The sequence below is a fragment of the Phyllobates terribilis genome, unplaced genomic scaffold (genome assembly GCF_046119375.1).
Source record: "Phyllobates terribilis strain yellow unplaced genomic scaffold, ASM4611937v1 Scaffold_1__5_contigs__length_1240528914, whole genome shotgun sequence".
Classification (NCBI taxonomy): domain Eukaryota; kingdom Metazoa; phylum Chordata; class Amphibia; order Anura; family Dendrobatidae; genus Phyllobates; species Phyllobates terribilis.
In genome coordinates this window covers 830,518,294-830,545,871 of record NW_027362761.1, presented here as the reverse complement: position 1 = coordinate 830,545,871, position 27,578 = coordinate 830,518,294, and the positions used below count along the sequence as shown (strand labels likewise).

The 27,578-nt window shown below is 40.8% G+C and overlaps 1 protein-coding gene across 1 annotated transcript in view; it reads left to right on the top strand.

The window, feature by feature from the left end:
• Positions 1–27,578, top strand: part of LOC141153370 (ovochymase-2-like) — a 127,011-nt gene that overhangs the window by 42,572 nt on the left and 56,861 nt on the right. The window contains exons 6-16 of the mRNA XM_073638080.1: positions 1,894–2,029; positions 3,639–3,800; positions 6,771–6,992; positions 8,482–8,622; positions 14,008–14,244; positions 16,263–16,448; positions 18,219–18,328; positions 19,831–19,931; positions 23,442–23,719; positions 23,867–24,030; positions 26,907–27,093. Of these exons, the coding sequence (XP_073494181.1) occupies positions 1,894–2,029; positions 3,639–3,800; positions 6,771–6,992; positions 8,482–8,622; positions 14,008–14,244; positions 16,263–16,448; positions 18,219–18,328; positions 19,831–19,931; positions 23,442–23,719; positions 23,867–24,030; positions 26,907–27,093 (1,924 nt within the window). The remainder of the gene's footprint in view (positions 1–1,893; positions 2,030–3,638; positions 3,801–6,770; positions 6,993–8,481; positions 8,623–14,007; positions 14,245–16,262; positions 16,449–18,218; positions 18,329–19,830; positions 19,932–23,441; positions 23,720–23,866; positions 24,031–26,906; positions 27,094–27,578) is intronic.

Genomic DNA, 27,578 nt, shown 5'->3' with positions numbered 1-27,578 from the left:
CAAAGTCGCTGACCAATTTGGATATTTATTAAAAAAAAGTGCACAATTGAGGAAGTTTTTCCTTATCATCTAATATAGAAAAAACTTAAAGGGGTTGTCGCATAAACAAAGTACATTTTAATTAATAAATCTTAAGAGACAGACCATATGACCGGAGCATTTCCTCGTGGGCAGGGGTGCACAAAGAAATCATGGCATCCCATAGCAGAAATTCTAATTGGGCTAGTCCCCTCCAAAAAAAAACAAAAAACAACTTAATATTCAATGGGGTCACAGAAAAGCATATCTCACAACTTTGCAGCCCTTACAAAGTAATCTTTCACCTATTGAAGCCTCTAGATTGCCCTTTCATTGTCCCCATAAAGTATGATGCCAACAAAAGTATCACCCAAACACAGGATGATACCCCCAGAGTGAATTTCTTCACAGTATCCTCCACACGCATGGTATGATGACCCTACTGTACGCCCCCTCAACTCCCCTGGCAAAGTATGATGACCCTAACTGTGATCCCCATACAGCCCTCCACACAGTATAATGGGCCTCACATAGTCCTCCATTCAGAATAATGGCCTCACGTAGTCCTCTATATGGCGTCGCAGGCAAAATATAATGATCCTGAGAGCCAGATTTGGGCCACGGGTCAGAGTTTGACACATGTGCTCTACACACATGGTCATCTACCTTCTCTCTCTACCTCTAGTACATGACATCACACATAGCTTGGGTGCACTCTTCCAGCTATCTCTATTGCTTCCTGGCATTCCCCCTCACTTCTGTCTACGGAGGGGGCATGTTTCACATGCTGAGCAGCAGATCCTGCAATGTAGGAGAGCTATGTCTAGTACCAGAACAATGTCTAGCGGCAAAGCAATTTCAATGAGTAGTTGAGCAGTGTCTTAGCAGCAGAGGTATTTAGCCTGTAAAGTAAGCGAGAAATGGCAGCACTATATTATATCTTGTAATAGTGGGGCATACAGACAGCTGTAAATAAAGGCAATAATAAATAGGGTAGGTGGTACACCCTTGTATGAATTTGTATAGGGTGCACACACACACCACTCAGCCTACACAATACTGGTCATGGTTTGCCTTTTTGCTCTGGGGAAGCCCACCGCAAATCCTTGACCTAATTTTGAGAGCACTTACTAAAACAGACATATCTGATGAAGGGTATTTATCCAAAATGTTATGGTTTTGCTATAATGATGGCGGTGTAATCTATGGATATGAGATATTCTGAATAGATCTTAATTAAGCATCTCCCTGTGCCTTTTGGTGAGCAGTTCCTTCCTTCCATTCACTGTAAATAGAAGCAATATCAGTGAGAAAGGAGTGAAATCATGAACATTTTAGAATTTTAAAGGGAATCTGTCAGCAGGTTTTTAGACCCTAAACTAACGTTATCTATGTAAAGCATCTGAAATGTTGATGACGTCCATACCTTCGTATTAAAAGTCTATGCCTCTGTTTTGTAGGAATCCATTGGCCAATGAGATCCTTTGAGATGAGTGCAAGAAAAAAAATCGGATGGTTTACGCATGGTCTGTGCGCCGTCCGTTTTTTTTCTCGCACCCATTGACTTGCATTGGTGAGTCTCGGCCGTTCTACGCGGCCATACGCAGCATGCTACGAGTTTTTCCTCATCTGGAATTGGGCTGAACACTGCCTCATTGGATAACATTGGTGCGAGTGCAATACAATCTTTTATCCCATTGCACCCGGCGTTTTTATACGCAGATGTGGGCGAATCCTTATTCTGTATTCTGGGGAGGAATTTCAATATAACCTCCACACTGAAAATGTGCAATAAATAAGTCACATGTACTGTAAATTTTATAACAGATCAAAGACATCTGGACTTAATTATTGATTTTTTTTCTTATTTCGCAGTGGAAGATCTCAGTTAATGCTGGTTCCAGAGTAAAACTGTCCTTTACAAAATTTGACTTAGAACTTCCAGGACTTGCTGGTTGTAATGAAGCGGTTGAAATTTATGATGGTGATGGAAAAGGATCTCAGAAATTGGGTATATCCCTTCTATTGCATCAATAAATTAAAGAGGAAGTCACCTGCTCAAAAAAACTGAGCTAAACACCTTGTAAAAATCACTGAACTCCCCTGATTCTGACGCTCTTGTCCTTTTACAAAAAACCGGAGCAGATTGAGGCAATAGCTGAGCAGATCGATATATATATTTTTTGATAAAGATTCAGTATGACTTATATTTCCTTCATTTAAACCTTTATCAGTTCTGTGGTTAAGAGTTCAACAGAGTTACTCATAGATTGATAGTATACGGTGTATGAGCTTCCATACATGAATAGTTGTCAACGACCTTCATAAAGACAAACACTTCTCTAAAGATAGAACTTTCTTCAATCTGCTCATTGTTGCAGGGAAATTATATAATATACAAGCCATTTGATGAGCTATAGAACTCTAGGTCCACCAGGTAGAGAGACCCCCTTACTGTTTCATGGAGGGGAGTCCAAGCTGGAGATCCTGATATGACATCTTATGCTCCTACATGTCGATTTTCCAACTGTACGGTAAGAGGGAAATATGACAGGAGTTGTATGGCTGAACATCATGTTTATCAAGCATCCCAAGTATTTTCTTAAAGCCTACCAAATTTCTTATGAGTGCTTATAAAAGGACTAAGTATTACCAAATTACCCAAGAGGGTAAATAAGCCCTAATTAAGGAATGTATTAAAACATGACTTTTATTATGAAACTTAAAAATGTGGTGAATAAATTTAAAATTACACCAGCTTGTCTGTGCTTTTTCTATAATATTCAATCTCTAGGACCTATATAGTTCATTGATCAATCTGATTATATTACTAAATATTTATTTAATCTATGCTATCTTCACTATGACTGTATAGGTAAATTGGACAGACACATTGTTCACTAGGATACACACAGATTTCCCTAGTGCTGACTAAAACAAACATATAGCCTCCTCTTTATAGCCCCAGCCCCCTGAGGAAGCCAGTAATGGCGAAACTTGTTGGGGTGGCTATATGTTTGTTTTAGTCAGCACTAGAGAAATCTGTGTGTATCCTAGTGAACAATGTGACTGTCAAATTTACCTATGAACTGCAGTCCTAGTGAAGATAGCATAGATTTAGTAATATAATCAGATTGATCAATGAACTATATAGGTCCTAGAGATTGAATATCATGGAAAAAAACACAAACTGGTGTAATTTTAAATTTATTCACCACATTTTTAAGTTTAATAATAAAAGTCATGTTTTAATACATCCCTTAATTAGGGCTTATTTACCCTCCTGGGTAATTTGGTAATACGTATTTATTCATCCCTAAAAGGGTGTATACACTATTGGTTGCGTTATTATAAAAGGACTAGTTACAATGCACCCTGAAATATGGAGGGGGGCTACCATAGTCACAACACACTACATTTCTGTAGCTATTCTCTGTCTCTGCCAGCAGTAAGCTGGTATTGGTCTCAATATATGAGGCGTACTTTATAAACTGCACTAACATTACACATCTGGCCAATATCGTAAAATACTGCAGCCGAGAAACCATCCCAAGAAACACATTGACACTTTCTTCTCTATTAATTCTTCACTCTGTACAAAGATGTCATTTTTGTTACAGGGCAGTTTTGTGGAAAAGAAATCCCAGCTCCTGTGCTCGCGACATCAAATTCATTGTTGGTTCGTTTCAAAGCAAATCAACAGGGCGGACGAGGATCGTTCCATGCTAAATACATTGCGTTTGAAGGAGGCGTTATTCCAACAGAAAGCCCTTCTTACATTGGTAACTATTTATTTCAATATGTTTTTTTACTAAATGTTTATAATAATAATATAATACAAAAGTTGGAATAAAATTCCACACTGCCAACTAATCAAAAAGAAAGAGTAGAAAGTGTGCAAAGGGAAAGAGAATAATAGTGAGTAAGGGACATGAGGATAATAAGAACTGATGGAAGGAAATATGCTTTAGGCCACAGTCCCACTATCAGTATTTGGTCAGTATTCGGTCAGTATTTTTTCTTAGGAATGTGAGCCAAAACCAGGTGAGGAACAATCAGAGAAAAGGTATAATAGAAACAAGTCACCAATTCTGCATTTATCACCCACTCCTGGTTTTGGCTCCCACTCCTGAGAAAAAATACTGACCAAATACTGATAGTGGGGATGTGGCCTTAGGCACAAAATGGTAGTGTAGTTTTGCACTTGAAAAAGTAATTGTGGAAGTATATACAGTTGTGCTCAAAAGTTTACATACCCCGGCAGAATTTTTGCTTTCTTGACCTTGTTTCAGAGAATATGAATAATAACAAAAAAACTTTTTCTCCACTCATGGTTATTGGTTGGGTGAAGCCATTTATTGTCAAACTACTGTGTTTTCTCTTTTTAAATCTTAATGACAACCAAAAACATCCAAATGACCCTGATCAAAAGTTCACATACCCCAGCTCTTAATACCGTGTATTGCCCCCTCTAACATCAATGACAGCTTGAAGTCTTTTGTGGTAGTTGTGGATGAGGTTCTTTATTTTCTCAGATGGTAAAGCTGCTCATTCTTCTTGGCAAAAAGCCTCCAGTTCCTGTAAATTCCTGGGCTGTCTAGCATGTACTGCGTGCTTGAGATCTCAACAGAGTGGCTCAATGATATTGAGGCCATGAGACTGAGATGGTCACTCCAGAACCTTCACTTTGTTCTGCTGTAGCCAATGACAGGTCGACTTGGCCTTGTGTTTTGGATTGTTGTCATGTTGGAACGTCCAAGTATGTCCCATGCACAGCTTCCAGGCTGATGAGTTCAAATTTGTCTCCAGTATTTGCTGATAACGTGCTGCATTTATCTTTCCTTGAACTTTTACCAAGTTTAGGCTGCGTTCACACATTGCGTATTTCCCTGCATTTTTTTTACGCTGGGTATTTTCCTGCTTTTTTTACCTGCGTTTTTTTACGCAGGTAAAAAAAGCACCTCCATTCATACACTGCGTAAAAAAGCGCAGCAAAAAACGCAGTGTGAAATGAAGGGTGACATGTGTAATGTCACACTTCATTTCAGTGTGACATGTGTACTGTCGGTGTCTATGTGTTTGTTTGTGTGTGTGTGTGTGTGTGTGTGTCCCTAGCAGTGTATGTACAGACTATGGGTACTCACCTACCCGATGGATGAGAGACGCGTCTGCTCCGTCCCGCGCTTGCAGCATCTGCCGTGAAGCGATCAGCTGACTGTCACGTGACCGGCTTGTAATCAGCTGACCGTCCGGTTACAAGTCGGTTAGCTAACAGCTGAATGGCTCACCGGCAGATGCTGGAAGCGCGGGATTGGAGAGGACCGGACCGGACGCCTCTCCCCTGACATCGGGTAGGTGAGTATCCATCCTGCGCCTCCGTAAAAAAGCGATGGAATTACGCAGTGTGTGAACACCGCTGCGTAATTCCATTGCTTATAATGGGCACAATAGGAGAAAGTGCGGGAAATTCTTTACGCAGCTGCGCTTTCCCGCTGCGTAAAATCACACAGTGTCTGAACGGCAAAGTGAATTTCCCATTCACTTTGCTGGCAGACACAAAGCACATTGCGTATTTTCAAAAAGCGCGCGCAAAAAAGCGCACGAAAATACGCAATGTGTGAACGCAGCCTTACTGTGCCTTTGTAGCTCACACATCCCCAAAACATCAGCTATCCACCTCCGTGCTTTACAGTAGCAATGGTGTTCCTTTCATCATAGGCCTTGTTGACCACTCTCCAAATGTAACGTTTATGGTTGTGGCCAAAAGGTTAAATTTTGGTGTCATCACTCCAAATTACCTTGTTCCCGAAGTTTGAGGCTTGTCTCTGCGCTGTTTGGCGTATTGTAGGCAAGATACTTTGTGGCATTTGCGCAGTAATGGCTTTCTTCTGGTGACTCGACCATGCAGCCCATTTTTCTTCAAGTGCCTCCTTATTGTGCATCTTGAAACAGCCACACCGCTAGTTTTCAGAGAGTCCTGAATTTCAGCTGATGTTATTTGTGGGTTTTTCTTTGTAATTTTCCTGGCAGTTGTGGCCGAATTTTTTGTTGGTTTACCTGACTGTGGTTTGGTTTTTACAGAGCCCCTGATGTTCCATGTGTTAATCACAGTTTGAATGCTGCTGACTGGCATTATCAATTCCTTGGATATCTTTTTGTATCCCTTTCCTGTGTTATACAGTTCAACTACCTTTTTCCCGTAGATCCGTTGACAATTCTTTTGCTTTCCCCATGACTCACAATCCTGAAATGTCAGTGGCTGGATGAAAGATACAAGAGTCTGTCTGAATCCCAGAAACTCACTCAGCTTTTATGCACACCCACTGATTACAAGCAAACAGGTCACAGGTGGGAATGTTACCTTTAGTAGCCATTCAAACCCATTTGTGTCAAATTCTGTGCATGTTATCAGGTCAAAATCACCAGGGTATGTGAACTTTTGATCAGGGTCATTTGGATGTTTTTGGTTGTCAATAAGATTTAAAAAGTGAAAACACGGTAGTTTGACAATAAATGGCTTCACCCAACCAATAACCTTGAGTGGAGAAAAAGGTTTTTTGTTATCATTCATATTCTCTGAAACAAGGCCAAGAAAGAAAAAATTCTGCCGGGGTATGTAAACTTTTGAGCACAACTGTATAGTCTTTGCATAGTATGTAGTGTTGGCACATTTCAATAACAGTTTATGCAGGTTTCTATTAACCTGATTCATCAACTATGTATTATGTATTTCTTTGTACTGTTTCCTGCAGATTCCGGCTGTGGAAGTAATGCTCTACAAGACGGACGCAAGGGTTTTCTTTACTCCATGAATTACCCTGATACCTATCCAGCTGATCTCCTTTGCAGCTGGAATATCTCGGTGACTCCAGGACGACTTGTAAAACTGGCATTCATTGATCTTGCTATGGATGGGGAAATAGGACAATGTTCTGGGGATGTGCTGGAAATATCTGACAACTTTGATATGATAGGTAAAAAAACTATGGTCTAAAAAAATGTGTAAACCTGTTTAGCAGAATTAAAGGGATTGTCCTTCAAACAAAGTACATTTTAAAATAAAAATAAGTTCCACAATTGGATGTGTTAAAAAAAAAATGTTCTCGTCCAATGATAATAACATTAATGTGCTCCTGTGTAAGTTGATGTGTCCGACCATGAAGGAAGAGAATCTGAATATACCACAGCTCCTGAGCAGGGGAGGAAACAAAAGAGTATACAGACATAACAGCAGGTGATCACAGCTGATTCTTTCTGTTAGGTAAAACATTTCCCTGCCTGTTTTTAAGCAAAGTTTTACCTCACAGGAACCAGCAGCTGTGATCCTTCTTCTGTCCTGTCTGTATACTCTTTTGTGTCCTCCCCTGGCCAGGAGATGTGATATGATCAGACCATGTTCCTGTACAGTCAGACACAGCCATTACACAGTATAGAGCAGGGGCAGATATATAAGATTATCTCAGCACAGGAACATTTTTTTAACACATCCAATTGTGGAAATTATTATTATTCCAAGATCTATTGATTAAAATGAACTTTGTTCGTGGGAAAACCCCTTAACATTTTAAAAAAAATCTTACTTGTCCATATTTTGCTTTGTAGGTAATTATTGTAAGATTGGGGTTTCTTTGCTCCACTAATTCAGCTTTACAGTACTAAGTGGGACGGCTTAAGGTTGGGAAATATCCTTTAAAGGGAATCTGTCACCAGAAAAATCACTATTAACCTGCAGATATGGGGTTAATTTGCAGGTCAATAATGCTATTATGCTGTACGTAGCCGAATGCTGCGGGGAGAAAATGAACTTTTTTCTCCCCAGCAGCATTCTCTTTTTCAGCCATGGGGGCACGGTTACAGCTGCAGTTCAGTATACTTAGAGCAGTGACTTAACCCGTGATGCCCCTGTGACTGAAACCGCACCCCCGGCCCTGATTGACAGCCGCCCCCAATGCAGAGCCAATGTCAGTCAGAGTTGGGGGCGTGGTTTTAGTCTTGGGGGCGGCGTTGGCTTGGGTTCAGTCACCACTCTGAGTATATAGAGCGTATATAGAGTGGCAGCTGTAACCGGTACCATCTGTCAATCAGGGCCAAGGCCATGGTTACAGCCGCCGCTCTGTATACTCAGTGCTGCCCCCGTGACTGAAAAGGAAACGCTGCTGGGGAGAATTAAGTTAATTCTCTCCCCATAGCAATAGGATGCATGCAGCCGCTAGGCAGCATAATAATACTTTTAACCTACAGATTAACCCCATATCTGCAGGTTAATAGCGTTTTTTCCTGATGACAGTTTCACTTTAAAGGATTTTCCTATCTTATATTTTATTGAAACATTTTTAGATATACTATAACATAAGGATCGTTGTCTCCTGTCATCCTGCCTAACATGACCGGTTATTTGTCTTTATTTATTGAGCTAATAATGGAGCATCCAGGATGTCACTTCAATCCGTTTTGTCTTTCCAGGCAGTTACTGTGGATTTGTTAAGCCTCCAGTGATCATCAGCTCTAGCAACAAGCTTTTCCTTAAATTCTCAACTGACAAAGTAAAAACTGATCGTGGTTTTGAGATAAAATGGGAAGAGGTCATGCCTGATGATATAGAAGGTAATCATTGGTGAAGGTTGAACATACAAAAGTTCCTTCTTGAATATTCGGTGCTTGCTTGGTGGCATAATGGCTACACAGCTAAATGATAAGGTCTTCAGTTTTTATCAGGCCATATTTGTATTTAGATTGTATGTACAGTTATATGAAAAAGTTTGGGCACCCCTATTAATCTTAAGCTTAATGTTTTATAAAAATTGGTGTTTTTGCAACAGCTATTTCAATTTGATATATGTAATAACTGTTGGACACAGTAATGTTTCTGCCTTGAAATGAGGTTTATTGTACTAACAGAAAATGTGCAATCTGCATTCAAACAAAATTTGACAGGTGCATAAGTATGGGCACCTCACCAGAAAAGTGACATTAATATTTAGTAGATTCTCCTTTTGCAAAAATAACAGCCTCTAGTCGCTTCCTGTAGCTTTTAATGAGTTCCTGGATCCTGGATGAAGGTATTTTTGACCATTCCTCTTTACAAAACAATTCCAGTTCAGTTAAGTTTGATGGTCGCCGAGCATGGACAGCCCTCTTCAAATGATCCCACAGATGTTCAATGATATTCAGGTCTGGGGACTGGGATGGCCATTCCAGAACATTGTAATTGTTCCTCTGCATGAATGCCTGAGTAGATTTGGAGCTGTGTTTTGGATCATTGTCTTGCTGAAAGATCCATCCCCTGCGTAACTTCAACTTTGTCACTGATTCTTGAACATTATTGTCAAGAATCTGCTGATACTGAGTGGAATCCATGCGTCCCTCAACTTTAACAAGATTCCCGGTGCCGGCATTGGCCACACAGCCCCAAAGCATGATGGAAACTCCACCAAATTTTACTGTGGGTAGCAAGTGTTTTTCTTGGAATGCTGTGGTTTTTTGCCGCCATGCATAACGCCTTTTTGTATGACCAAACAACTCAATCTTGGTTTCATCAGTCCACAGGACCTTCTTCCAAAAAGAAATTGGCTTCTCCAAATGTGCTTTTGCATACCTCAGCCGACTCTGTTTGTGGCATGCTTGCAGAAACGGCTTCTTTCGCATCACTCTCCCATACAGCTTCTCCTTGTGCAAAGTGCGCTGTATAGTTGACCGATGCACAGTGACACCATCTGCAGCAAGTTGATGCTGCAGCTCTCTGGAGGCGGTCTGAGGATTGTCCTTGACTGATCTCATTATTCTCCTTCTCTGCCTTTCTGATGTTTTTCTTGGCCTGCCACTTCTGGCGTTAACAAGAACTGTCCCTGTATTCTTCCATTTCCTTACTATGTTCCTCACAGTGGAAACTGACAGGTTAAATCTCTGAGACAGCTTTTTGTATCCTTCCCCTGAACAACTATGTTGAATAATCTTTGTTTTCAAATCATTTGACAGTTGTTTTGAGGAGCCCATGATGCCACTCTTCAGAGGAGATTCAAACAGGAGAACAACTTGCAAGTGGCCACTTTAAGTAGCTTTTCTCGTGATTGCATACACCTGGCTATGAAGTTCAAAGCTCAATGAGGTTACAAAACCAAAAAAAGTGCTTTAGTAAGTCAGTAAAAAGTAGGTAAGAGTATTTAAAACAAGAAAATCATAAGGATGCCCATACTTATGCACCTGTCAAATTTTGTTTGAATGCAGATTGCACATTTTCTGTTAGTACAAAAAAACTCATTTCAAGGCAGAAACATTACTGTGTCCAACAGTTATTACATATATCAAACTGAAATAGCTGTTGCAAAAACACCATTTTTTATAAAACATTAAGCTTAAGATTAATAGGGGTGCCCAAACTTTTTCATATAACTGTACTTTCACATGTTTCTTCCCACACCCAAACACACATAGTAGCTTACCAGTTTTCACTTCAAATGTGAAAGCATTAGAGATATGTTACGCACACGCTCGGACTGACTGGCGTGAGCATGATTAGTGATCCCACTGGACCATGAACCGAGGAGTGCCTGGAGGGGCATGACTAAGTATCAACTCGGTCCGACCAAGGTTACACGGTGGCTCAGTGAACCAGGGAGGAACCGAGCAGAGGGACCAGGTGCTACTCCAGGTCAGACCCCGGTCACAGCTGTTGACCCACACCGGGGAATGCAGGAACAGGCAGGTTAGGCTGACATACAGACAGATGGATACTGGCAGTCACGGCTGGTATGCAGACAGATGGGTATTGGCAGGCATGGCTGGTATGTAGACAGGTGGATACTGGCAGGCACGGCTGGTATGCAGACAGGTGGGTACTGGCAGGTAGGAAAACAGGCAGGATAAGGACCAGTACAGACTGAGATACAGGAACAGAGCCGCAGGTGCTGTAGACAAACAGAGCAGAGCAAAACCCGCAGGTGCGGTAGACAAGCAGAGCAGATCAAAACCCGCAGGTGCGGTAGACAAGCAGAGCAGAGCAAAACCCGCAGGTGTGGTAGACAAGCAGAGCAGAGCAAAACCCGCAGGTGCGGTAGACAAGCAGAGCAGAGCAAAACCCGCAGGTGCGGTAGACAAGCAGAGCAGAGCAAAACCCGCAGGTGCGGTAGACAAGCAGAGCAGAGCAAAACCCGCAGGTGCGGTAGACAAGCAGAGCAGAGCAAAACCCGCAGGTGTGGTAGACAAGCAGAGCAGAGCAAAACCCACAGGTGCGGTAAACAAGCAGAGCAGAGCAAAACCCGCAGGTGCGGTGAACAAGCAGAGCAGAGCGAAACCCGTAGGTGCGGTGAACAAGCAGAACAGAGCGAAACCGCAGGTGCGGTAGACAAGCAGAGTAGAGAAAAACCCGCAGGTGCGGTAGACAAGCAGAGCAGAGCAAAACCCGCAGGTGCGGTTAACAAGCAGAGCAGGGCAAAACCCGCAGATGCGGTAGACAAGTAGAGTAGAGCAAAACCCGCAGGTGTGGTAGACAAGCAGAGCAAAACCCACAGGTGTGGTGAACAAGCAGAGCAGAACAGAGCAGAAGGTGCAGGCAGACAAGACAGGGCTCTGTTCACATGGAACAGACTGGAAAATACAGGAAGATAGATAGAACATAGGAGGTAGATACGGAGGCAGGGAAATGGGACAAGCAGAACCAGATACACACAAGGTACTTACAATGGAGTAACGAGATGACACAAAACTCACAAACAGAAGTACAGAGACAATGAGTTGGAGTTAGGTGCAGGTTCAGACACTACAGGAAAAGGGAAGGTTCGGACATAGAGACAAAAAGGTAATGGGCTAGGACACTGTTCAGACAGGAACTGAACCAGGAACAAGATACAGGACCGAGCCTGGGAACTCAACCCCCAGGGTGGCGGAACAGACTAGAAGTCACAGATACAGGTAATAGGACTGGGTATACAGCCCCCAGGGTGGCGGGAACAGACAAGATACAGGACAGGACCTGGCAACTCAGTTGCACAGAACACACTGTAAGAAAGTGTTGCTCAGGCCCCTCCTACTGGGTGGATGGGGTTTAAGTATCCAGTGACTCACAACAATAGGCTGGGGATGCTTTAGGAGTGCGCACACAGTAACTATAAGAATCAGGCAGCAACTGTGCCGCCGTCCTAAGCAATCAGACAAGAGACATGTACACAGCAGGCACTGGAGCAAAGTTTGCAGCCTGGACTGATAGGTAAGATAGCGGTCTTGCATGGTGGGAGGTGGTAAGCCATGCCAGCAAGCCGCCAGGGATGTTACAAGATACACTTCATAAACCTGTAGATTACAATCAGACTCTCATTAATCAACTTTAACAAGAACGTGGAGTGTTTCTCATATGATTATCTAAAAAATGGATACCAAGTAGAGAGTCCCCCTTTTTGGGTGGATGTCTGACTTTTTTAGCATCCACAATAAGTGTATGTGTTCCCACAGAAGGCTGACCTTTTACAACTCAGAGCTCAGAATTTATTATCAGCAAATTTCACTAACCTAAAATAATTTTTTAGCAAAGCTCAAACTGAATTTTTAATAGACTATTGTATGTGGAAATTCTCAGATTATCCTAAAAAATTAAATGTAGTATTCTGGAAGGTTGAGTTAAAAATCATAATAACAAGTCTAGTGGTTTATTCATGCAGAAACATGCTATTTAGTTGTCACTTTTCTAGTAGTATAATAGACACTTAAAGGGAATCTATCAGCAGATATGAGAGCAGCATCATGTAGGAAAAGATACCCTGATTCCAGCGATGTATTACTTAGTTTACTGGGTCCAGCAGTTATGACACAATCAAGCAGCTTAAGAGGCAAAGCTCAAAAGCTGCCTCCACCCACACCACAGCTTTCTGTGTACATTGTCTATTGACAGTGAGCTGCTTATCAAAGAAGAAGGTGTGGTCGGACCAGGGCTCAGGCAAGCTGTAATCTAGGCAGTGATAATCTCCTGGTGATAAAATATTCATTGTATTGAAACAACAGCACACAGCCTAATAAGTAGCACAACCCTAAAATCTGTGTCTCTGCCCCTACCTTATGCTATCTTCAGATTATATAGGAAAATCTCCTGACAGATTCGTTTTAAAGAAGTTCTCTGAATATATGATATTGATGATGTATCCATCAATATCTGATTGTTGGGGAAGTCGTTATTTCTTCCAGCATCTCTCACATGTAAACATTGAATAGAGCTGTACCGCACAGCTCCATTCAGTGTGTAGTGGCCCCTGCCAGGTACTGCACACCAGCTCCTGTTCCCTTAAATAGAAGCTGATCTGCAGTACTCAGCGGAGGCTACCGCACATTGACCGTTGACCGAAGCTGTGCAGTGCAGCTCTATTCAATGTTTACATCCATCCACCTCTGGAGCTGCTAGCAGCTGAGCTGTGAAGGTGCCCACCAATTTTATATTGATCATTTATTCAAAGAATGGTCATCAATATCATATGACCAGACAACCCTTTTAATTTGATCCAATACCCCATGCATATCATGCCACAAGAGGTATTATGAAGGTATCTGTCTTCCATTTGTGTCAAATCTCCATCTCATTCAAAAGAAGCTAATCTTTACCTTGACTCTGAAGACCTGCAATCATTGGGCCCTTGACCTTGTGTCATTGGTTGACTTTTACATAACAACTAAGGAAATGGTATAATTCTGCAGCAATATTTAAATTCCTGTTCAACCAAGAAAGATATCATATTCAGCAGCATTATATAGTTCTTGTCCCCAATGGGGCTCATGAACGGATGTTCCTGTCTGAAACATGTGCCATCCCCATTTAACCTGTTAGTATATTTGGGAATGTGGAAGGAAACTGGATCAGACCCAAGAAGCCCAGATGTATCTATGCAGATATTAATCTACTCAATTGCCATTGTTCATTTGTAAACATAACATTACGTGACTCTTTACACATGTGAATTTTATGGTTTATTTTCATGAATTATTAAAAAATTCTGATATTTCATTTCACAGAAATCCAGTCATGTGGTGGTAGCTCCATTGAGGAAAATGGAGTGATTAAGTCCCCAAATTGGCCTAATAATTATGCCCCTAACCAGTTGTGTGTATGGCATCTTCAAGTGCCTGAAGGAAAAAAGCTTATCGTGAATTTCACCCATTTTGACTTAGAAGATGTGGACCTAGTAACTAGGCAGTGTTATGATTATGTGGCAGTATATGAAGAGAGGTCTGGTGAACCCTTTAAACATGGTATGTTCTTATAGCTGTTGAGGTCTTTATTCCATTTGTAAAGATCATCTTGTAGCAGCATTTTATGTTATATTTTCATTTTGAAAAGTTCTCATTATTGGAAAATGTAATTTACAGTGAAGCAAGAATCAATCCAATCTAGGCAAGGGTTAATGCTATAATATTTTATTGTTTTATTATACAGTGAAACCTCTTTGAGATGATCACCCAAAATCGTATTGGAAACTGGCCTTCTAGTGAGTGGTCCTCTCATAAAAGATGGCCAGACTAAAATCTGGTCTGGATAGGTGGTGGTCTTCTCAAAGAGGTGGAGAGGGTTCAACTATGTACTATGGCTTTACAGGAATACAGAATTTTACAATAGGGTTTACACAATTCCACCATATTTTTGCGGGTATTTCTTTTTTTAAAAAAAAGTATTTTTTTCACAAGGAATTATAATGATCCTCATTTTTGTTTCTTAAAGAAGCCCTCCTCCCATCAAAGTTTTTATCCTTTTAATATATTACAGTCATCATATTATATAGCACTGTGTACTTACAATTGCTCATTTTGCCTTTCTAAACAGGAAATTCTTCTCCTTTCCTTGATCTATGTAGAAACAGGAAGTCTCTTGTCCCTTCATTTATCATTCCCCTCTTCAACTCCTGACACAGCTTCTCCGCCCTTCCCCCTGCTAGGGACATTTGCAGTGAAATCATGAATCATGAAGGGAAAATTGACCTCCTGTTTCTACATAGCACTTAGCTGGATTCAGCTAGTCAGTTTTGAATCATGTGATGTCATAGACCTAATAGAAAAGAGAAGAATTTAGTATTCCTATCTCCAAGATCCTATCCAATGGAAAACTGCTGAAATGTAATTATTTTTTAAGTCTTAAAGAAGCACTCCTCCTATCAAAGTTTTTATCTCTTAATATATTGCAATCATCATATTATATACCACTGTGTTCTTACAATTGCTCATTTTGCCTTTCTACGCAGTTAAAGGGGTATTCCCATCTCCAAGATCCTATCCCAATACGTAGTAGGCGTAATAATAATAATATTAGCAAATACCTCCAATTTGAAATGTAACATAGTTTTTTTGATTCACCATGTTTCTTACCTCATGTGCAGGGCATTGCAGGACCTTAGGTATCCATGGTTACGACCACTGATATAGTGACAGTAAGCTAGTTGCTAGTGGAGGTATTTGCAAATATTATTATTATTACATCTACTACATATTGTGATAGGATCTTGGAGATGGGAATACCCCTTTAACTGGGTAGAAAGGCAAAATGAGCAATTGTAAGAACACAGTGGTATATAATATGATGATTGCAATATATTAATAGATAAAAACTTTGATAGGAGGAGTGCTTCTTTAAGACTTAAAAAATAATTACATTTCAGCAGTTTTCCATGCAGATTGTGGAGGTTTAGGTCTAAGGACCCCACCCATCATTCAAACAACCCCTGAGGAGTGCCCATCACTCAAACGACCCCTGAGGAGTGCCCATCACTCAAATGACCTCTGAGGAGTGCCCATCACAACGACCCCTGAGGAGTGCCCATCACAACGACCCCTGAGGAGTGCCCATCACAACGACCCCTGAGGAGTGCCCATCACAACGACCCCTGAGGAGTGCCCATCACAACGACCCCTGAGGAGTGCCCATCACAACGACCCCTGAGGAGCGCCCATTTCAGAAGTTAGGAGCTCCTGCCTGAGCTCACACACAGAGTGGAGTGTGGATCCAGTAGTAAGTATAAGCTTTGTAGCTCTGTAGCCTATGCTTTCTATTGAATCCATACATGGCTCTGTGTGTGAGCTCAGGCAGGTAGCTGTGCACTCCTGAATTTTGTGCTTTTTGAGGGTTTGTTTGAATGGTCGATGGGATCTCAGGAACTAGTACCACAACAATGTACAGGCAATTAAAGTGTCTGCAAAATCTGAAAAAAGCTGCTACGTGTAAGATAATATCTGTTGAAGCAACCTTTATATCTTATTATTGCTGTCTTCATTTTTTGTAGGTCCTTTTTGCGGAACACAACTACCAACCAGAATCACTAGTGACAGTAACATTCTCACAATCCGATTCTACAGTGACCTTTTCACAGAATCAAAAGGCTTTAGAGCCTACTGGGCCACTAGTCTACTGCAGGCACCGCCAACAGAAGCCCCTCCAGCCCCCCAACCATGGGACACTATACAAATAGGTAGTATATATTGCTCAATGTGAAATGGTTTTATTTGTATTGACTGAAATTGGAATTGGAATTGGGTTATCCAACATATACTTAGTGAGACCAGAATATGGCAGGATAGGAACATTTTCATTGTGAATTGCATAAAATATTTTATACAACTTTCATAAACATAAAGTACATGTTTACATGTGAGTTTACATGAAATTGGCATGATTACTATTATTATTATAGAAATATTTAATTAAAGGGATATTCTGGTTAGAACAAGTTATCCCATTGGACAGAATGGGTGATAAGTAGCTGATCTCTAGAGATCTTATTACAAGGCAACCCAATTAATCATGAGAGCAGGGGCACCAATTTATCTGCTTGAATCAAGTGGTGTTCGAGCAGGTAAACTACATTAATTGTCTATGGAATTAATGGTAATAATAGAGCTGTAGTTAACTATAACTTTCAATTCCAAAGACTTTGAATGAGGTGACAGTCCACCTGTTTTACCAATGCACCATTAAAATGGAGGAATCAAGACTCCTATTATCATGATTCGACCAGGGTCCCAGCAGTCAGATTGGTGATAACTTGTCATTTCCCCAAAATTCCTCTAAGTAAAAATGTATATTAAAAAAATTATTACAAAACCTTTAAAGGGAATCTCTCACCATGTTTTTGCCAAGTAATTTGAGAGCAACTTAATGTAGAGATAGAGACCCTGATTCCAGCAATATGTCGTTTACTGAGCTGCTTGCTGTAGCTAAGATAAAATATCAGCATAAGGTAATCACTAGAGGACTAGTAAACCTGCTGTCGTGTATTCCTCCATATTCATAAGCTCTGTATAACCCCACCCCCACCAGTGATTGGCAGCTTTCTGCCTATGCACAGTGTACATTAAAAAAAACTGTTAATCGGTAGTGTGGGCAGGGTTATACAGAGCTCAGTATTCAGAGAGCTGGTAGATCTGCTGCAGATAAAACTGTGTTCTTATCAAAACTGCAGCAAGCTGCCCAGTAAGTGATACAGCGCTGGAATCAGAGTTTCTACTTTTACATCATGCTGCTCTCAAACAAGGTAGCAAAATCCTAAGACAGATTCCCTTTCAAATTATTGCTTCTGTTTAAAATGGATTTGTCTTTCGGCTGACTATTTTCAGATTGCTGAACCTCAGGAGAAACATTGTCCTGATGACCCATACATCAAACAGTTATTGCAATCAACTGCAGTTTGGGGAACAACTGAGTCATTGGTTATTATATTATAATAATTGTCTGGCATTCATAAGAATATGCCAACCATGATTTTTTGGGGATGGATTAGTTCCATTACAATGGTGCACAATGTGCACAGATCCGTATGACAATTTGCAGCACAAATCATCTGACAATTCCTGCAGATAACATACAGAATACACTGGCCAAATCTGTAAATGTGGAACTTGTGAACATACCTCCGAGAGCCAATATTTTACAATCATATACTATAAACACATAAATTGCCCTTATGAACCACAAAAGCAAGTGAGGCTATGGTAGCACAGAAAAAATATGACCCAGATTAAGGTTTCCTTCATGCTTGACATAAAAAGACATAATATACTGTACATCTGACTGGCTCAGTTTCTTAAGTGGATTTCTGTAAATCCTAATCAGATAAATGAAACAGTTTCAGAAACTTCTGCAAAAAAAAATCTTTGGCATATGCTTCATCCTAATATAAAAGAAAATGAGACAAGTGAAATTTCTTCAATTTGCTAAACGTTGTGCATATTGCTGTTCTCAGATTGGCCAAATAAGTGCGGAAAACCGACAAATCCTCCCCAAATTCTTTCTAGAATTGTCAATGGAGAACCCGCTGCACCTCACACCTGGCCTTGGCAAGTGTCCATGCAGGTAAGAAATATAACAAAAGATTTGCATAGCGAGAATTTGGCAATGATTAAAAAAAGTTGTTTTAATGGCAGATTCTAAACTAAAGTGTAATGACATTAAAGGGGTTGTCCACTACTTTCACACTGATGCCCTACTTTACACACGTGGCACCCCCGCCGATCAGCTGTTATCGGTGCCTGCAGCGGCCACCAGCCAGAGGTGCGGGGTACTGCACATCTGCCTCCCATTGAATTGAATAGGAGGAGCATGTGCTATAACAAGCGCCGGCCACTACAACTTGACAGCCAAGCACCACAGGTAAGCACTAACGGCCGGCGGTCGCCACCGCCGGCACCAATTACAGCTGATCGGTGGGGGTGCCGTGTGCGGGACCCCGGCCGATTATACATTGATGCCTTATCCTAGGGATAGGGCATCAATGTGTTTGAAGTGGACAACTCCTTTAAGCTTGTTTATGGACATAAAGATACTTTCAAACAATTGTGAGAGGCACCATAAACATTCTGCTTACTCCAATCTATATATTATGGTCTGTTAATAAATTGCCATAAAGTCATAAATCTATACATTCATAAATGTCTAAACAATCACAAGATTCTGGTGCATTTCATTTATATTACTTCTTCTTTGGTTAACAAAACTAATACAGAAAATGCCTTTACTTTTTTTAATCCTTAAAGGGATTTACCAACATTTTTTTAAATTATCCTCTATTCATAGAATAGGAGGTAACTTGCTGATCGCTGGGGTCTGACCTCTGGAACCCCTGGCATTCCTAAGAACAGAACGGGGCTCTGCATAGCGCCCATATTGACTGGTGGAGACTTGCGCATGCTCAATCTCCGATCCATTCATTGTATATGGGCTTGCAGGAGAAAGCCAAGTACAGTACTTGTCTATTTGCAGAAGTTCAAACCAAGTACAGGCACTGGGTGTACTGCCATTTTCTGGCCTTATTTTGCCAGAGCTGTCAATCAAAACAGAGGGGGGAGAGGAGGTAGAGAGACAACAAGTAGGTGAGAAGGAGGACTGAACTGTTTGGCCACACCAAGGGTGCACTGAGCGCCTGTACTTGTTTTGAACAGTCATTCTGTGCTGACAGAGTTCCCTCAAAATAAAATAACGTAAAATATCAAATATTCAAGAATTCAAGAGAAAATATTCAGTCTAGCCTGTGTTTTCATCATTTACTCCTCTGCTCTTTCTGGGATTTTTTGTTCAGTGGGCGGTCCTATCAGTAATTGTATAAGTATGCATACAGAGATAGCTGTCCGTCACTGATAGGACCACCCTCTGGACCTAAGATCCCGGAAAGAGCTTGAATAAAACACGGGTGATACTGAATCTTTTCTCACTAATCTATATATCAATCTGCTCTGCTCCTCCTGCTCTATAACATGGTGCCTGCAGATTGGACTGCATTTTTATGGTGACAAGTTCACTTTAACACAACACTCAGACGTGACATGGATTTTTCCCATACTTTTGCTTTGTATTTTCAGGTATGGCCAAGTTCTCGTAATGAAACCATTTTCTTTCACACATGTGGAGGCACTCTAATTCACAAGAGATGGGTCCTCACTGCAGCCCACTGCTTTATTAAGTAAGTCTGTCTTTCAGTTGACACAAAATTCTTTCATTATATTATTTAACATGATATCACTAACTTTTCCTGGAAACAAGAAAGGATCCTGATTCATATGAATCTCATAACTTTTATTTTATTAATAACTGTTAATAACACTGTTATGCTTGAATGATTACTTTCATTTTCATATACTTCTATACTACTTTTTGCCTAAAAGACAAGCTCAGTTTGTGGAGCTATGGGGATAGCCTCCTTGTCTCGATCAAATAAATCTCCATTGTCTCGATCAAATTGTTTCTCAGGTCAGAAAGACCATTGAAATGAAATGGATAGCATAAGGAAACTTATGGTATTTTTTGGACTAGAACAAGAACCTGACTCTAAGATTTGACAATAGAAAATAAGAAACATAGATTTTATTGTAATTAAAACTTCCCATGGTAGCGGAGAGGTTAAGCCACTGCTAAACCAAGTTCCTCTGAAAGGCTCTCTCCTTCCCTAAGCCTCCATGAAGTTACAAGGAGCGACTACTCGCCCCGAGTCCCTCTGAAAGGATTTCTACCCCTCATAGTCTCCATGAACGTGCTGATCCTTATAAACTGTTTTGTCTTGAGGGTAGCTACATTAGGGACTTGATGTTGAATGACATGCTGCTGAACCTCAGTTGTAGTCTCTTGCAGTCCTTACTGTGTCTACCTTGAAGGTAGAGCAGTCTACTGCAGGCATGTCATTCAACGCCTAGTCCAAAATTCAGTATGGCTTGCACTTTATTCATTAAAAATCCCTGGTGTTTGTATGCTTATGAGTCCAGTGGGCAGACCTAATCAGTGATTGACAGCTATCCCTGCATGAACATGAAAACTGTAAGGCTATGTGCCCACGATGCAGAAATGCTTCAGATTTTTTCCTGAGCGTTTCTGCATCTCCCTGGCAGAAAAAAACGCATGCGGATTGTACATGTGGATTGTACATGTGTTTTCCTGCCAGGGACAAGCGGATGTGAAGCGTTCTTCACATGCATTTCCGCATGTAGGTTGACAAGTGCTTTCCAATAGTAAAAAATAAAAAAATAAATCTATACTTACCTTCCGATGGCCCCCGAAGTCTTTATTCGCTCCTGGCTTGCTGGCAGCTCGCGGTACACTGAAGGACCTGCCGTCACATGACTAAATGATGTCAGTGCAGGTCCTTCAGTCCACCGCGATCTGCCGGCAAGCGAAGACAAGCACACCGGGGGCCATCAGAAGGTAAATATAATATTTATTTTTTATTTTATTCTTTTTTTTACAGGTTCTATGGTACCCGGGTCCGGAGGAGAGTCTCCTCTCCTCCAGACCCGGGTACCCTCCGCACATTGAAACGCATGGAATCCGCATGTACAGATGCAGTGATGCAGAATCCAAGCGTTCCAATGCAAGTCAATGGCGGCGAAAACGCAGCGCTTCCGCAAAATAATTGGTAGTGCTGCGGGTTTTTTTTCGCAATGATAATCATTGGGGAACATGGCAGGCCTTCTACCATGCGTTTTTTCAGCGTTTCTACAGCGTTTTTGCCGCTGCGGAAACACTTAAAAAATGCATCGTGGGCACACAGCCTAAGACTGTCAATCACTAATCATGCATACAAACACCAGGGATTTTAGTGAATAAAATGTGAGTTTTATTGAACGTTTTCCCATAAAAATGTCTATCAATCTGATCAGCTACTCCTTCAATATAACATCCTGCCTGCAGATCAGATACCATTTTCAACATACAGTGGGTATGGAAAGTATTCAGACCCCTTTAAATGTTTCACTCTTTATTTCATTGCAGCCATTTGGTAAATTCTAAAAAGTTCATTTTTTTCTCATTAAAGTACACTCTGCATCCCATCTTGACTGAAAAAAACAGAAATGTGGAATTTTTTGCAAATTTGTTAAAAAAGAAAAACTGAAATATCACATGGTCATAAGTATTCAGACCCTTTGCTCAGACACTCATATTTAAGTCACATGCTGTCCATTTCCTTGTGATCGTCCTTGAGATGGTTCTACTCCTTCATTGGAGTTCAACTGTGTTTAATTAAACTGATAGGATTTGATTTGGAAAGGCACATACCTGTCTACAAAAGGCCGCACAGCTTACAGTGCATGTCAGACCAAATGAGAATCATGAGCTCAAAGGAACTGCCCAAGGAGCTCAGAGACAGAATTGTGGCAAGGCACAGATCTGGCCAAGGTTATAAAATAATTTCTCAAGGAACCTAAGAGCACAGTGGCCTCCATAATCCTTAAATGGAAGAAGTTTGGGACCGCCAGAAGTCTTCCTAGACCTGGCCGTCTAGCCAGACTGAGCAATTATGGGAGAAGAGCCTTGGTGAGAGAGGTAAAGAAGGACCACAAGATCACTTTGGCTGAGCTCCAGAGATGCAGTAGGGAGATGGGAGAAAGTTCCACAAAGTCAACTATCACTGCAGCCCTCCACCAGTCGGGTCTTTATGGCAGAGTGGCCTGACGGAAGCCTCTCCTCAGTGCAAGACATATGAAAGCCTGCATAGAGTTTGCTCAAAAACACATGAAGGACTCTCAGACTATGAGAAATAAGATTCTCTGGTCTGATGAGACGAAGACACAACTTTTTGATGATAATTCTAAGCAATATTTGTGGAGAAAACCAGGCATTGCTCATCACCTGCCCAATACAATCCCAACAGTGAAACATGGTGGTGGCAGCATCATGCTATAGGGGTGTTTTTCAGTTGCAGGGACAGGACGACTGGTTGCAATTGAAGGAAACTTGAATGCGGCGAAGTATAGAGATATCCTGGATGAAAACCTTTTCCAGAGTGCTCTGGATCTCAGACTTGGCTGATGGTTCACCTTCCAACAAGACAACGACCCTAAGCACACAGCTAAAATAACAAAGGAGTGGCTCTGTGACCATTCTTGACTGGCCCAGCCAGAGCCATGACCTAAACCCAATTGAGCATCTCCGGAGAGACCTGAAAATGGCTGTCCACCAATGTACACCATCCAACCTGAAGGAACTGGAGAGGATCTGCAAAGAAGAATTGCAGAGGATCCCCAAATCCAGGTGTGTAAAACTTGTCGCATAATTCCCAAGAAGACTCATGGCTGTACTAGCTCAAAAGGGTGCTCCTACTCAATACTGAGCAAAGGGTCTGAATACTTATGACCATGTGATATTTCAGTTTTTCTTTTTTAATAAATTTGCAAAAATTTCTACATTTCTGTTTTTTTTCAGTCAAGATGGGGTGCAGAGTGTACTTCAATGAGAAAAAAAAATAACTTTTTAGAATTTACCAAATGTCTGCAATGAAACAAAGAGTGAAAAATTTAAAGGAGCCTGAATACTTTCTGTACCCACTGTAACAGGTTCCCTTTAGGGAGTTGGTCTGTTGATGTGTAATCTTTGCATAATTAGTTAAGCTTTGAAATGAAGCCATTTTACATTTTGATTACATTAGAAATCTTCATTTTCACTGAGTTTAAATCTATTTAATGTATTAATTGTATATTTCAAGTTACGCAGATGAATTGCATCGATGGCAAATGTGTGTTGGGAAACACAACTTAACCTTGGTTGAACCTAAACAAGTATGCTACAAAATTCTTGGAATCTACCGTCATGAAGGATTCGTCTATCCAGAAATACCAGCGTTAGAGTTTGACATTGCTTTAGTAAAGCTAGATGGAGAAGTGGTAGCCAATGACGTCATCGATTTTGCTTGTCTGCCACCGGACAATCAAGTTTTACCGGATAGTTATCGCTGTCATGCAACCGGATGGGGGGATGAGACAGGTAATATTAACACAGTATTAAACATAAATAACGTCAATGTCATACCATTAATTCAGTGTGCTCTAAAGTAGATTAAATAAATAAAATGTACAGTAGATAAAAATATACAGTATATGTGTATAAATTCTATAATATCAATTCATGCAGGAAACTCAACTGCCCCAAAAGCTGCTGAGGGATTAAACCAGGTGGCTCTCCCTGTTATTCCATATGAAGTCTGCAAAACGCCATTATATTGGTGGTTCCAAATAAAGGAGTCAATGATCTGTGCTGGTTATGTTCCTCCAGATGAGTTAAAGTCAGTGTGTCAGGTTAGTATATTTATTGTATTATCTGTAGTGTTGAGCGAGTATGTTCTATTAACCCTTTCGCCGAGTATGCTCGGGCCGAGCTCCGAGTATTTACAGCTGCTCGGTGATATGGTTGAATCGCTCCCGTGTGCATGATTTGAAACTGTTTGACAGTTTTATTACATGTGAGGAATGTCTATTTCTTACACATTCTTCACATGTAATAAAGCTGTCAAACAGTTGCAAATCATGCACACGGGAGCGATCCAACCATATCACCGAGCAGCTGTAAATACTCGGCGCTCAGTCCGAGCGTACTCGGAACAGAACATACTCGCTCAACACTAAATCTGTAAAGCTGGTTTATGTACTTCTTTGGCCACCTGTTACTGGTATCATTGCTGGGAAAGCTGAACTAGCTATTTATTAGGAATGGAAATACATGTTCTGCAATTACCATGAAAACTTTTTGCAACAGTCAGAATCATTTTCATTGTATGCTCTTATGACAACAGGCATATATAACTATAATGAGTGCAGAAGCTGCAGTTGCACCTGGACCCTGGAGTCTAGATGGGCCCTTACAGGGGTTTTCCCATGAGCAAAGTTTGTTTTAATCAATAGATCTTGAAATAAAAATAAGTTCCACAATTGGATGTGTTAAAAAAAATGTTCCTGTGCTGAGATAATCTTATAAATGTGCCCCTGCTGTGTACTGTGTAATGGCTGTGTCTGGCCGTGCAGGAACATGGTCTGATCATACCACATCTCCTGGCCAGGGGAGGAAGGAAAAGAGTATACAGACATTACAGCAGGGGATCACAGCTGATTCTTTCCTTGAGGTAAAACATGATTAAAACCAGCAGCAAATGCTTTACCTAACAAAAACAATCATCTGCGATCCTGTATACTCTTTTTCTTCTTCCCCTGCCCAGGAGATGTGGTATGATCAGACCATGTCTCCGCATGGTCAGACACAGCCATTACACAGTACACAGCAGGGGCACATTTATAAGATTATCTCAGCACAGGAACATTTTATTTAACACATCCAAATGTGGAAGGGGAGGGAAGCTGTTCTGGGCCAAAAGTTGATTTCAATCATACTGTCTAAAAGCAATAACAGTACACCATTATCTCTGCAGTGTGTCACCTTTCTCCCCTAAGGACTCAGGACACTAAGGCTATGTGCCCACGATGCAGAAATGCTCCGGATTTTTCCTGAGCGTTTATGCATCTGCCTGGCAGAAAAAACGCATGCGGATTGTACATGCGGATTGTACATGCGTTTTTCCTGCCAGGGACATGCGGATGTGAAGCGTTCTTCACATGCATTTCCGCATGCGGGTTGTCAAGCGCTTTCCAAGCGATTTTAGCATCACTTGGAAAGTGCTTGACAACTTGGTCACACTATATAAATCCATGCAAACGGCATGGATTTATATAGTGTGACCCCAAAGAATGGTTAAAAATAAAAAAATAAATCTATACTTACCTTCCAATGGCCCCCGGAGTCTTGATTTGATGCGTCTCAGCTTGCCGGCAGCTCGCGGTACACTGAAGGACCTGCCATCACATGAATAAATGACGTCAGCGCAGGTCCTTCAGTCCACCACGATCTGCCGGCAAGCAAAGACAAGCACACCGGGGGCCATCACAAGGTAAGTATCATGTTTATTTTTTATTTTATTCTTTTTTTCTATGGTACCTGGGTCCGGAGGAGAGTCTCCTCTCCTCCACACCCGGGTACCATCCGCACATTGAAACGCATGGAATCCACATTTACAGATGCAGTGATGCATAATCCATGCGTTCCAATGCAAGTCAATGGCGGCGAAAACGCAGCGCTTCCGCCAAATAATTGGTGGTGCTGCGTTTTTTTCCGCAATAATAACCCGCAGCGGAGATTTCCGCAGCATGTGCACAGCACATGCGGATTATCATTGGGGAACATGGCAGGCCTTCTACCATTCGTTTTTTTAGCGTTTCTGCTTATTTTCTCTACCTAAAGATCTAATTGTTAACCTTTTTTTGCAGGAATATTGTAGTGGTGGATAGAGATACTACAGTATATACCTCTATATACCAGTACATCTCCACTTGACCGTACATTATGTATAAAACAAGGCTGTGAAATAAAAGCCAGATCTTTGTTTTCATATAATTGCACAAGCACACTTAATAATTGCATTTTTAATACACATTTCTTAAATAAATGTCATAAACAAGTAAATAACACGGATATACTCAGTTTCCCTGTAATTGTAACAGGCTACACAATCCATTGAACACATAATTTATAGTTATTAGCAACTGGTGTAAAAAATGGTGTAATATTTTTATTCAACTTATTCCACAATACAAAATATTTTAAATGTAAATCTTACATGTGTGTATGTCAAAATTATGACCGAAAACACAACAGCTCATCTCACAAAAAACAAGACCTCATTTAGTTTCTGTAAAATTACAGACACACGTCTTGCACATGGGACCTTCGCAGTCAGTGTCTACTCCTTCTTTCATTTAAAGCGCTCCCTTTCCCATTGGAGCTCACAATTTTATTTATTTCATACTAATTGTCAGACGAATGCTGTGGAAGGGGTCCCAAAGAATTAATTTACAAGGCCCATAGATTTCTAATGGGGTCTTTGTCGCTTTCAATAATAAGTCTTTAAGATCCAAAGTATAAATTTATTCAAGAAGAAATTCTAAAAACAATTGGTAGGACACTAAAAAGTATGCGTCATTTAACTGAAAACTCTGAAAAAAGTTTTATACCCTTCTGATTAAATTTAAAAAACTGTAATAAGTGCTTTAAAATTCTGCCTTATTAATTTCTAAATAAAAAAATAGTAAAATATTAAACATTTCTCGTTCTCTTTTTAATTTTCCAGGGAGATTCAGGAGGACCACTGGTTTGCCCATCTACCACTGATAGCTCAACTTGGCAAGTTCATGGAATAACCAGTTTTGGACCTATTGGCTGCATTATGAATTATAAACCCAGTGTTTTTACCCGTGCTTCTGCTCACCTTGATTGGATAGATAGTGTTATCAAAAAGGATATTTACGATACTTACTGTAGGTATAAATGTATATCAATTTTCATGTGATTCAAACTTAAAAATCCTAACTATATGATATTTTATGTGATGGCCAACACAGTCATATAACCTTTAAAGGTCACCTGTTAGTAGGATCAACCCTCCTAAACCATCTATTTGGGGCATTTTACACGCAAGCGGCATTAACAGTGTGAGGCATATAATGACGGACAGTCTGCTCTCCTCATGTCACTGCAGAGCTGCGTGTGATTCAGCTTCCATTTCATAGCCAGTCAGTGTTGCAATACAGCAGAGCTGTGAGAGCTGTAGCTGCTAACGTGTTTGTAATTAGATAAAGTTAATTTCTACATTTCTCTGTTAGTTAAAGTGGCTTGCAAAAGTCAGAAATTTTGTAGAGCCTCCTTTTGTGGCAATTCCAGCTGCAAGTCGCTTTGGATAAGTTTCTATGAGTTTTCCACATCTTGCCACTGAGATTTTTGCCCATTCCTCAAGGCAAAACTG